The sequence below is a fragment of the Rhagoletis pomonella genome, unplaced genomic scaffold (genome assembly GCF_013731165.1).
Source record: "Rhagoletis pomonella isolate Grant_MI unplaced genomic scaffold, Rhpom_1.0 Rhpom_scaffold_05215, whole genome shotgun sequence".
Taxonomy (NCBI): domain Eukaryota; kingdom Metazoa; phylum Arthropoda; class Insecta; order Diptera; family Tephritidae; genus Rhagoletis; species Rhagoletis pomonella.
In genome coordinates, this window is record NW_023463756.1 from 1 (window position 1) to 12874 (window position 12874).

Genomic DNA, 12874 nt, shown 5'->3' on the forward strand with positions numbered 1-12874 from the left:
TGTCACACAGTACTCGTTGGTTTGCTGCACATTTTTTAAAGTCTCGGTTCAAATTACGTCCGCGCACGGCAACCAAAAATAAGTGCACCTTGCAACCACTCGTATATACACACTCACGTCAGTGATCCGCATCACTTAATATTGTTAATGAAGTATTTCGATTTTGTTTAAATTGACAGTCCATAATCATAACCTTCATTTTTCTGATCGTTTTTCACTGCGCCTCTTAGTTGGCTTACATTCTTTTGTATATTTGCGAACACTGTCACTGTTTCGAGGATACATAACCTCTAAATTTTGTTATTTGCATTGGACCAATTGTAGATTTTCACTAAATCACTACGCATAAGCGATTCAACTCATACATTGCACATTTTTTACCATATATATTTGCTACGTACGTTGCACTCATCGAAGTGGTCACTCTGTTTATTAAAATTTGCTGCGTACGTTGCACACATCACGATTTTACCACGTATATTATTTACACCTTATTGCGTACCTTGCATAGCTTATCAAAGCGCGTAGATATTAGTCAGCACAGTTGGGTGGCGAGTCGTTAGTAAACAATAATTCTAGAAGAAAAAGGTTTACATTTTAATAAAGTGTCGAATATATTTCGCAATACAAACTATTTTGCATCTTTTTAATTCGTTGGATTTCTGGTATACATTTAAGTGGCAAGTTCCGGTGTATAAAAAATTGGCAATTTCTCTTGCGCATACAACCTCTAATCTTCGATAACATTAAGTGTGTAAAATCCTATAGATTCTATCTGGGCATTACAGTTAATACTTCGGTCAGGGTAAACACGTTAAACAATGGATTCGTATATTCTTTTGGCAGAAGCTGTAACAGAGTTTGAATCTGATTACAACGGCATACCCGCCGCAGAACAAAACAAACATGGTCTTGCTATTCAACAAGACGAGTTAAAAGCTTTGTGGGAAAAAACAAAGTTAGCTTACGATAAGCTTATCAATGAGGGATTGTCTAAGGATGATGCTAAGGCCATAAAAAAGAAGAATAAGATTTCCTTTCAAAGCTATGTTAGGTGCATGTCTGCTATTGGTTCTCAGGTTGAAATTCTAACCAAAGCGAACAAAGATGTAGAGGATCGGTCCGTCCGAGAACACAATATCCACCTGCCACCGTGCGATACAGATGTGTTCAAGGGCGACTATCTCTCATGGCCAACTTTCCGAGATATGTTCACGGCCATCTACATCCTGAACAAGCGCCTCACCCCAGTTGAGAAACTAGTTCACCTCAACAATAAAACACAAGGGGAGGCAAAAGACATAGTGCGAAAGTGCCCACTTACCCATGAAGGCTTTTCGACAGCCTGGAAAAACCTGTGTGAGCGATACGAAAACAAACGTATCTTAGTTAACACACAATTAAAAGTTTTATTTAGCTTAAATACAGTGGAATCTGAGTGTGGTAGCTCAATTAAAAACCTACAGCGCGAGATTAATAATTGTTTATCGTCCCTAAAAAGTCATCAAATTGACATCTCTAATTGGGACGCAATTATTATATATTTGTGTTCAACGAAGCTTCCAGAAAGTACACTGGCCCTATGGGAACAGACCATAGACCAGAAAACTGACATTCCAAAGTGGGAGGATATGGACAGGTTCCTATCCAATAGATTCCAAACTTTGGAAACTCTAGCGGGGCTAAAGGGTACAACAACGGTGAAAGCTCCAAAGCACCAACCCGCACGGCACCACCAGGAAGCTAACACAAAAAGGCTAGGAGCCTTTCAGGCAAGCGTGACCAAGTTCACCTGCCAAATGTGCCAAACTAATGAGCACAAGTTACGTAACTGTCCACAATTCCTCAACAAAACACCTGCTGATAGAATCGATTTTTTGAAAAGCAAAAAATGGTGCCTGAACTGTCTTAGTACTGGACATACCGTGTCAAGATGCACAAACCCATTTAATTGTATCAAGTGCCACTCGCGACACAACACGCTCCTTCATATAGAGACAGCTCAAACAAAGGCAACGACACTTGGGACCTCTTCAGATTCTGCGACTAATTCTGCATCAACATCCAATCAGGCCCAAGCCAAACGCAATTCAACAAAATCAAACAAGCATACAAGCAAAAACGTGAAGTCTTGCTATGCGAATACAAACACAGGTGTGTTATTAGGGACAGCACGCGTCAACATATATCTCAATGGTACGAACTATTCCGCTAGAGCACTTATTGATTCTGGTTCAGAGTGTTCTTTCATTACTGAAAGACTAAAACGCAGAATTCACTTGCCGTCAAAGCGTATGCATGCCCAAGTTTCGGGCATCACTAATACAACTACGGCGCAGGTTAAAGAAGCGTGCAACATCGAATTGCGGTCTCCTGTTGACCCGTTGTTCCGCTTAAATACCTCTGTGCTTGTGCTAGCACAACTGACTGGAAATCTTCCTACTTGCCACATTAGTGCAGTGACTAAGCAAGCATTTCCAGATCTAATTCTAGCGGATAAACGATTTTTCGTCAATGAACCCGTAGACCTTGTTCTGGGTGGCGACATATATCCACAAATTATTCTGAGCGGGCTTAAGAAAAACATATTAAACACACTTCTGGCCCAAGAAACAGTATTTGGCTGGATAATAACAGGGCGAACTGATACCTCGAATCCAGGAACGAATATCGTCTCATACTACAGCGAAGTTAGTCTGGACAAGCAACTGAGTGCCTTTTGGGAGCTTGAGGAGATTCCAAAGAACAAGAGCCTTAATGAAGACGACAAGTACTGCGAGGAGCTGTATCAGAAGACAACCATACGAAATAATGAAGGAAAATACATCGTGTCACTACCATTTAGGAAAGATTTTCCAGGAAATATTTCCCTAGGCCCATCCCTTAAAAGAGCATGTTCTCAATTTTACCGGAATGAGACACGGCTGGCCAAGGATCCCGTCCTGCAAAAGGAATACAATAGGGTTCTAGCGGAATATGAAACGCTTGGGCATATGTCGAAAATAACAAATCCCATACCCGCAGACTCGTCTGATAATTATTTTCTGCCGCACCACGCTGTTATAAAGGCAGAAAGTACTTCAACGAAAGTACGCGTGGTGTTCAATGCCTCAAGCCCAACGGCGAATGGCAACAGCCTAAATGACGTACTTTTCCCAGGACCAGTACTTCAGGCAGATCTTCCGATACTAATACTCCGTTGGAGACTATACAAATATGTGTTCAACAGTGACATCGAGAAGATGTATAGGCAAATTCTGGTACATAACAACCATACTAAGTATCAGAGGATTATTTTTCGCACTAACCCGAATGACCCGATCAGTCTGTACGAATTAAAGACTGTCACGTTCGGCATCAATTGTGCTCCTTATCTGGCTATAAGGACACTTTTACAATTAGCTGACGATGTGCAAAGCTCCCATCCAATAGCATCTAACATACTACGAAAATGCATGTATGTCGACGATGTATTGTCTGGTGGACACACTATCGATTTAGCAATAAAAGCCAGAGATGAGATATCGGAAGTGTTGCAATCAGCCGGTTTTCCACTTCGAAAGTGGACAGCCAATAGCGAGCAAATACTTAATGGCATACCAAAAACTGATCTACTTAGCGAAGATTTTTTGGCATTTGAAGATACCAGCGCAGTCAAGGCTCTTGGAATAAGATGGAATGCCCATACGGATCTTTTCTATTTTATAGCAAGGCCATTGGAGAAAAGCGATGCTGTTACGAAAAGAGCGATACTATCTGCCATTGCTAAACTCTTCGATCCGCTGGGGTGGCTTGCGCCTATCATAATCGTAGCCAAAATCCTTATGCAAAATATTTGGCTGGAAGGCACAGATTGGGATGAGACTGTGTCTTCGACCACTCTAGACCGATGGCAGAATTTTACCCAACATTATAACGAAATTGACAAGGTTCGTATACCGCGATGGGTATACTTTTCTCCAACGGATGAAATACAAATACACGGATTCTGTGACGCGTCGGAGAAAGCATATGCCGCCTCTGTGTATATGCGTGTCAAAAGAGATAGCAAAGTTTTTATTAACCTGCTTTTGGCAAAAACCAGAGTTGCTCCTGTTAAAACCATATCGCTACCCCGACTGGAACTTTGCGGAGCGGTACTATTGGCGGAAATAGTTGATTCAATAATCAACAATCTCAACTTAGGGCATATCAACATACATCTGTGGACCGATTCCACAATTGTTCTCGCTTGGATTCGTAAGCCTCCGTGTTCATGGTCAACTTTCGTTGCCCATAGAATCACAAAAATTGTAGAGAAAGTCGGAAACAAGAATTGGCTGCATGTGGATTCGGCATCAAATCCAGCAGACTTAGCGAGCAGAGGACTTCCAGCATATGAATTGGTCAACAATTCGTTGTGGTGGCAGGGACCTTCTTGGTTACAAGAAGATAACCCAAAATGGCCCACCCAGGAAACAGACTACAGCACAGTAGTTGAGGAAAAAAGAACGCACGTTTATACAACCAAAGTAAATTATACCGATATTCTTGACCGTTTTTCAGATTTTCCGAGAGCTTTGAGAGTATTATCATATGTTATGAGATTCTCTCAAAGAACGCATCGAAATACGAAAGCTTCATTTCAAGAAAAGTCACGCTTAATTTCATCCCATGAAATTAAAGCAACGACACAACGCTTGATAAAAATATATCAACAGAACTATTACAGTGAAGAATACAGGAAACTTAAAGCAGGAAACTCCATCGACTCCAAGAGTGAACTCCTACCGCTTAATCCGTTCATAGATAAAGATGGCATTATTAGGGCTGGTGGGCGTCTTGGAGCGTCTCAAGACTTAGCGTATAACGAGCGGCATCCAATAATTATTCCTTATAACTGCAGGTTGTCCCGTCTAATAGTGTCCTTTATTCACCAAGTCTCTTTGCATGGGGAAAATCAACTCATGCTTCGCCTTATCCGAACTCAGTATTGGATCCCCAGAGTTAAAAATCTGATCAAATCCACAATCCATAACTGCAAAGTCTGTACGATATACAAAAAAACGTACGCAAACCCAGCTTATGGGAATTCTCCCTCAGGAGAGAACCACATTTTCGCGCGCGTTTACGAATACAGGTGTAGATTTTTCAGGACCCTTTGACATCAAAAGTTATAGCGGCCGAGGTTGTCGAATGTCCAAAGGATACGTTTGCCTTTTTGTCTGTTTTACGACAAAAGCGATCCATTTGGAAGCAACTAGTGACCTCAGCACTCCATCATTTTTAGCTGCATTCGCCAGGTTTGTAGCCAGAAGAGGATGCCCGAAGAACATATATTCCGACAATGGTACAAACTTCGTCGGAGCTTCACGATCTTTACGATCTGAATTTAAGGCATTTTTAGCAGATTCGCGTGAAAAAGCAGTTTCGAAATACAATTATCAAATGCTCACATGGCATTTCATACCCGCCGCTGCTCCTCATATGGGCGGCTTATGGGAGGCGGGGGTAAAAAGCTTTAAAAGCCACTTTAAAAAGATTGCATCCGTTCATAAGTATACGTTCGAAGAGTTCAGTACTCTTTTATGTCGGATTGAGGCGTGCCTCAACTCACGACCATTGAGCCCCGCTTCGAATGAACCTACCGACCTGGAGCCTCTCACTCCAGGTCACTTTCTTACTGGTGGACACCTGCTAGCCCCACCTGAAATCGACGTTCACGAGAATCCTGCCTCGATAGTAAATCGGTGGCAGAAGCTAAAGGCCCTTCACCAAACTTTTTGTAAACGATGGAAAACCGAATATTTATCCGAACTGCAAAAGCGGATTTAGTGGAAATATCCACAGCAAAATATAAAATTAGGAGATCTCGTTGTCATCAAGGAAGACAACCTCCCGTCAAATGAGTGGAGATTAGGTCGAATTATCAGCCTACATCCTGGTCCCGACGATCGAGTACGCGTAGTTGACATCATCACGGAAAAAGGGCAGATTACGAGACCGCTGGCCAAACTGGTCCTACTTCCATCCCAAAATCAAGAAACCGAGGAGCCAGCAAGCACTTCGTAAATAAACCCTCTCCGTTGATCCCCAATCCCGCGTGAATTCCACTTCCTCATCGCACAAAAATTCCACTTCTATGCATTCGGAAGGATTCAACGCCTATAATCAAGTTTAACCCAGAGCAATATTAAAGGTAGTCGTGTTTTTAGTTAGATTTTTGGTGATGGTTCTTAGCCCGGCCTCTCCGGGTAGATCTGGGTATAAAGAACCGACCATCGTTAGATCTTGTAAGCATAGAATCGGGTAAAAATAAGACAGACCCAGCGTGATGAATCGGGTAAAAATAAGACAGACCAAGCTTGATGAACAATTGTTTCAGAAATACGAAATTGGTAACGAGGTGCGAATTATCAATTAAAATCCTCCAAAAAATATAATAATAAGCGAAATAAGTTGAAAGTCGTTACAATTGTTCATTATGCTTGCTCATTTTTCAACGCAACTAGGTCTGATTGGAAGCGAATCCATTTTACTTGACAGGTTTCGAAAAATCGTCAGTCAACCCATTAGACAAAATGAGTTCGCCTCAATTGTCAAAACCTACCAGCAAAGACTATAGTTCCGAAAAAAAAAAAAAAAAATATCTATACATACATAGGCATATCTTTTAAGATATGTGTATTCAGTGGCATCCCAGCAAACGTTTGGAGTCATAAATGAGTCTTGAAGGAGCCCCATTTCGGAGCCTTTACGCTCATAATGCTCATTTAAGAGTCCGAAATGAGGTTGTTTCCCTTCCTGCGAAGGTCGACTTATATGAGCTTAAATTCATACATCAAATGAGCCTCAATATGAGTCATATTGGACTCTTATCGGCCTCATATACGGCTCATTTTGGACTTTTTTGAGGCTCTTACATGACTCTTATTGGCCTCCTAAATGCCTACTTTCGGAGTCTTATTTTATGCTGTTCTGTGAGTCTTATTGGCCTTATTCTTCGACTCTTATTGACCTTACTTTAGAGCCATGTTTACAAGGGCATTCATTTCAAATACTGTTGCATATACATACCTCTGTGCATACATATATATGTATATTGCAACATTCATGAATAGCAGCTGCTGCAGCTAAATTAATGTAAATTTTTTGCTTCCTAAATATTTATCCATTAAATTTAATAGGTATAGATTATAATAAAAATAATTTTTTAAGTATTCCAAAAATATATATGTGAGTTTGATTTGCAAAATGCTCAAGTATGTGCAAAAGTGCTACAGCAACAAAAACTAAAGCAAATTCGAGTATAAATTGTAGCATTTTTTCTAGTTTTTAGGTGCGACTGTTATGGCATAAAAACCCAATTAACAATGCATTTAATTAATACAGGCTTTTACATGAAAATAAATAAAATTGTATCATATCTTTTACATTAAAATCTAAAAATCAAGTCAACAACTAACATCACAACGTTCTTCAAATGCATTAAAATCACAATTGCTTAAATATACAGATATGTACCAACCACTAGAAGTTTATGTAACTCATAGTAAACAATGTCCGCTAAAACTCAATCATAGCATCAGTAAAATAAATGGGTACTGTTTAGTAAGTGGCCCACCTATTTCGGGGTATTGCGTCCAAAGGGGTGACCCGATCCAAAAAAAGTGCACACACTTGTAGCCAAGGGTCTACCCATTATTTTAACATCCACTCTTGTAATTTTGGGTCACTAATTTATTTACAAATTGGGTTTGAAATATGCCCTTTTTTGTAAAATTCGGAAATTAGCGTATATTTATCACTCCTATTCTCCTTAAAGCAGCTACATCAGCAATATATTTTTATGTTCTCCTTCACTTTACACTTTACTCGATGAGCTATAACTTTCTTTATAACTTTAATATTAACCAATTAATCACAATTTATTAAATAAAAGCACCTTCTAAATCATGCGTCTGACTTTTGTTGCATATGCAAATTAAATAGCGTAGTTCAGCTGTCAAACTCCAAAATATGCAAAAAATGAGAGACAAAAGAAAATAGGATATAACCCTGTAAGCATTAAAAATATATAAAGGTGTTCTCTGTAAAAGGTATTCAGCTCCTTTTATTCGCAAAACAGAAAGGGGAATTCTACTGCCTGAGGGTTATAATCCCTAAGTGCGGCCGAAGGCCGCCTACGCACAAAGGTGTTCTCTGCGAAAGGTGTTTAGCCCTCCTTTTTTCGCCTGATAACCACCTTGGGATAACTTCTTTTATTTGGGAACCCCACAGATTCTGTTGGTTGGGTTATATTCCACTTCAAACTGCTCAGTTTGCCTCGGAAAATGCCGTTTTTACCCCATTTTCAAACGGTTCCCTAGGGGTCTGTGGGAGGTCCCCAAGGAGGGGGTGGGGCTTTTCGTAAAGTGGCGACTCCCCCTCCGCCCCCCGCCCCACTAAATATTTCCCAAATAAATGAGTGAAATGAAGTTTAATATAGGCAATATAGTCTTTTAGCACGCACCTGCAAATGAGCGCCAATGAATACATCTTCTACGAATTCTGTAACCTCTGCCGCATTACACCACATAGACAAACGTCCAAAAGAATATGTTGAAAGCAAGAAAAGCCAGCGGAAATAAGCAACGTACCTTCTTATCGATCCACATGGATATTTCTTGAGGAGTTAGTGTAGTCCAACCGTTATTTTGGCCTGCTTCTCCAGATTGCACATTGATTAGATCACGCTTGCTATAAGGCATTGAATCGCAAGTATTTGTTGTAGTGCCGCTGAAACTCGTAATTTTCGATATGTTATCCAATGCTTCATTCTCATGTATGGTATGTATTGGTATATTATGTAGGGTTAGGTAATTATTAAATGCGGTTGGATCATTGGATGCTTGATTAGCATCAGGCGCCACACAGAATGAACGTGAACGACCGGTGGGACGACGTGAAGCGCGCGGCGATAATGTTGACTTAAGTATATGCTTGCTACTCATTTTCTTCACATCCACATTGCGTTTACGTCGCCAAATAGTGTTTACAAATGCAAATTCTATAAGACTGCCGAAAATGAAAAGTGTACAACCAAGAAACCACACTTCAGAGATTTTTAGAGCACATTTTCCGGCACCCAATGGCTTTGCGCGCTACAATCGCGCAAGTTCTGTGACATATGCTCCACGCGTACGAACCATGAGGGTACAGATTTGTATATCTAAGGTGTATCGGAGCGCCAGCAGTATGGATAACTATGTTTGACTTGACCAGCAGATACTAGCACACCCATTTCCTTGAGCTTCGCTATTATCGCCTTATCGGCATCTTTGACATAGAGACCAGCAAAGTCAGTTACCTCCGCCGTGAAACGTCCCACCTCATCTAATAGACAAATTGGCTTGCTGGATTTTTGTATGATGCCCGCATTAAGACAAATGCGATAATCATCCTCACCAAAGTAGGGCGCGTTGTGGACAATGCCGGTACCGGTCTCTAACGTGACATAATCATCGACAAGTACGCGAAAAGCTTTCGCTGCGGTTCCTTTTTCGAGGAAGTAAGGAAAGGGTGGTTTATATGGTGCATTGGCTAATTTGGTACCAGGAAATTTCTCTAAAATACTGTAATCATCTTCGTTTTTATAGACGGTATTTAAGCGTGATTCAGCCAGGATATAAATGCGTTGTGTTTTCTTATCCAGGGCCTTCACATAGATCAAATTCGGATTAACCGCACAAACATAATTCGATGGCAGTGTCCAGGGTGTTGTTGTCCATATGAGGAAATGTGTATTCTCCATATTCACCGCCTCGAACACATGCCTAAGCCCATGTAAAAATCTCTGAAAATCGAAAAAGATTAATAAGTACAAAAGCCTGCAATTTCGCATGCATACTCACCCAACCGTTCCAGCAAACTTACGTAATGGCCGCGTGGTAGTAAAATTTTAGACAATGACATTTATGCATTGTATGTATGTATGTATGTGATTACGTTCCACATCAGGAATAAACCTAGCGCCGTTCTCCATTCATATTGGAGAATAGCTATGTTTCTTTACGGACAATTAACACTAACCCTAACTAGCTGCTGCTAGTTTTGCATGGTGACCGTTCGTAGACAATAAATTTAATTGCTGTTGTCATACAATTGGAGATTTTAAATGTAAAACCAATGCAAAGTCACTGGGTACCACAAAATGTTAATTGGTTATTTTAAATGTAAAACCAAAGCAAAGTCACAAAATGTTAATTGGTTATTTTACATGGGAAACCAATCCAAAGTCACTACGTACCACAAAAATGTTAAGATACTATGCTTGCTAAAGTATTTCTTAGGTGGCACCTTGTTTTTTAACAGCAAGGCGCCCTATGATATGCAAGCTTATGCCGGTGGGAAGTGGGATTGTTGAGTGTCGATGTAAGTCTCCAAATGTCGATAAGCAGGTTCACGTCACATACTCAAGTACACACACACATATGTTAAAACCTGCTATTGACAAAATATGCGGATGAAAGCACAAATGAAAAATAATAAAAATAAATAAATGCTACCACACTCATACGCACAAGCATTTTTTTCGGTATAATTTAATGCAAGTAAAATTCTACGTTGCCCATACATCCCTGCACAGTAGAATGCATGGCATCCATGCAATCCATCATCCAAAATTTTGTAGGTCGTGAGTTAACATTATGCTACATTCACACTAGGTGGTTCTTTGATTAGAAAAATAATGTATATAATGCCAAGTTCACACCCACCGAATTATGCGCTTGCACTCATCAAAATGTTGCGCCTTTCATACCACTCGCCACCCAACAATACATATATACGTTATAATATCCACTGCAACGATATCTGACCCTATTTCAGCCGTAACGATGTCTCATATCGCCACTATGAGGAAACGAGCCGAACAACGCGCCCACCGCTATCCGCTACCGTGCCGCCTATGCGACGCACACCACCCGATTAGGCTCTGCCCTATTTATCGGGCAAAATCGCCCGAGGAGAGACTGCGCGAAGCTCTACTGGGCCGCTATTGCGCAAACTGCCTTGCCATGACCCACCAGCTGAGGGAGTGTCAAAGCGAGGGAAGATGCCGTAGGTGCGGCGAGAAACACCACTCCACTCTGCATTTAGAGGAGGAGCCAACGCGCCAACGAAAATGTGAGTCATGGAGGGCACGAGGCAATGAAGGCGACTCAGAGGAACCAGTCCCCAAACCATGGAGTGTGCAAGTGGAAGAAGCCGAGGCAGACGGCACTCTGTCACTATACGCGTCCGACTCGGGAACCGAGACTAGGCCTCCCGGTCCAGAGATTGAAGAAGGGGAAGTTATTGAGCGCGGAGCGGGGACTCGGCCTCTCCGCCCGCTTACTAACGGGGGACCGGAAACACGGTCTTTCCGGCCTCTGCTGCGGCATGAACGCAGAAGTACGGCTGGATCCGAAACACGGGTTCACCGAGCACGCCACCAAGGGCGACAAAGCCGCAGAGCGGGAACTCGGCCTTTCCGCCTGCGCCAATCCACAACATTTCAACACGAAGATAGACTGGTGACTAGGCCTCGCCAGCTATCACGACCGCACGCTTTTCGAAATACCATAATAACGCCATCACTCCAGCCCACTATATCCGTGGCGCCGACGGCTGTTGTAAAGGTGGAGGCGAGAGGGCGCCTACATCTGGTCCGCGCGCTTATTGACGCTTGCGCGCCGAACACTATCTTGTCCGCGGATCTGGCCCAAGAGCTAGGGCTTCAGGAAACCTATATCGGCGGGCAACGAGGGTGTTTCCTATGCATAAGGGGCAAGCATGGGCAGAACAAGCGGGTGGCGACCCATGCGCTTATTATACCCCACTACAACCATGTCTCACCTAGGACTAATGTGGATCCCTCAGTTGCTACGCCGTATATCCACATTCGGCTTGCGGATCCAAATTTTTTCGCATCAGCACCGATACGCCTTGCCCTTGGGTCGGACGTATATGCGGACCTAATCTTGCCCGGAACTTTACCGACGTCGTTTGGCCCCCTCATTGCGCAAAGCACTATTTTTGGTTGGGTGCTGTCAGGGGCGTGCCGGCCGTAAATTTAACTTACATAAAAAACCAAAATAAGATGTGAATTATTTGAATTTTTTGTAATGAAATAAAGTGCATTGAATTATAACCATGTGTGTATCCCATGATCTTCACTCTATGATTTACTAGGTGTTTTAGGGGAAAAAGGATGGAACCGCTCGTCGAAGATCTTGGTGATGGTGGCGCCGGTCTCAACAGCACAACCTACATGAATTCACACACTTGTTTTGTAGTTGTAAGAACATATGAAGCTGGTAGCTCGGGCGTTTCCCAAGCACAGATGTTGCGTCCCGCAAGGGGGGCGGCATGTTTAGGCCTTCAGCCTAAATATTTCAAAAAAACTCCACCCTAATGCCATTTTCTCTAACTCACTCACATACGTATTTGTGTACGCATGCGTGTGTATATAACTATACATGCGCACGTATGTATACACTTATGTATTAACGCGAAGACTTGGGCCGTTAGCAAGTCCTTCTCGCCGGACAACGAACTTTCGTTAACTTTCCCCTTCTATATCGGTGTTTGTCCGGCGGTCCGCAACTAACGCGATTTAATTTAATCCGTCACTTCTCTTTTGAATCATCAAGGAAGAACACCGGAGCTACCAGCCTCATCGATAATTTCCGCATTAAGGTAATATACTCAATTGTACACAAAGAAATCTTGACAAATATATAAGACTATTGATTTGAATTAATACTAAACCACTGTCTGTATCATTTTATTTCTTTTTGCAAATAATACGAAACCCCTGTGCGTCTGAGCGCTAAAGTCGAGGAAGCACATGCGTTTTGACAGTGTTTTTTTT

The 12874-nt window shown here is 41.9% G+C and overlaps 3 protein-coding genes across 3 annotated transcripts; 1 reads left to right on the plus strand and 2 right to left on the minus strand.

The window, feature by feature from the left end:
- Positions 1–821: 821 nt before the first annotated feature.
- Positions 822–4899, plus strand: LOC118755060. Its single transcript, XM_036489913.1, has 3 exons — positions 822–4239; positions 4666–4812; positions 4886–4899. The coding sequence occupies exons 1-3, from the start codon at positions 822–824 to the stop codon at positions 4897–4899; spliced, it is 3579 nt and encodes a 1192-aa protein (XP_036345806.1).
- A 2945-nt stretch (positions 4900–7844) lies between these two features.
- LOC118755061 (pH-sensitive chloride channel 2-like) lies at positions 7845–9170 on the minus strand. Its single transcript, XM_036489914.1, has 3 exons — positions 9153–9170; positions 8253–9122; positions 7845–8213 (listed from the first exon to the last, which is right to left on the minus strand). Exons 1-2 carry the CDS (start codon positions 9168–9170, stop codon positions 8547–8549), a joined length of 594 nt encoding a protein of 197 aa, XP_036345807.1. The 3' UTR covers positions 7845–8213; positions 8253–8546.
- On the minus strand, positions 9029–10095 carry LOC118755059 (isoleucine--tRNA ligase, cytoplasmic-like). Its single transcript, XM_036489912.1, has 2 exons — positions 9873–10095; positions 9029–9814 (listed from the first exon to the last, which is right to left on the minus strand). Exon 2 carries the CDS (start codon positions 9770–9772, stop codon positions 9191–9193), a length of 582 nt encoding a protein of 193 aa, XP_036345805.1. The 5' UTR covers positions 9773–9814; positions 9873–10095; the 3' UTR covers positions 9029–9190.
- Positions 10096–12874: the final 2779 nt, after the last annotated feature.

Excerpts from the sequence above, each read along its gene's own strand:
- LOC118755059 (XM_036489912.1), bottom strand. The coding sequence starts at position 9,772 with ATGGAGAATACACATTTCCTCATATGGACAACAACACCCTGGACACTG.
- LOC118755060 (XM_036489913.1), top strand. The coding sequence starts at position 822 with ATGGATTCGTATATTCTTTTGGCAGAAGCTGTAACAGAGTTTGAATCT. Across the intron at positions 4,240-4,665 it reads AATTGTTCTCGCTTGGATTC|CAACGACACAACGCTTGATA; the intron begins GTAAGCCTCCGT and ends ATGAAATTAAAG.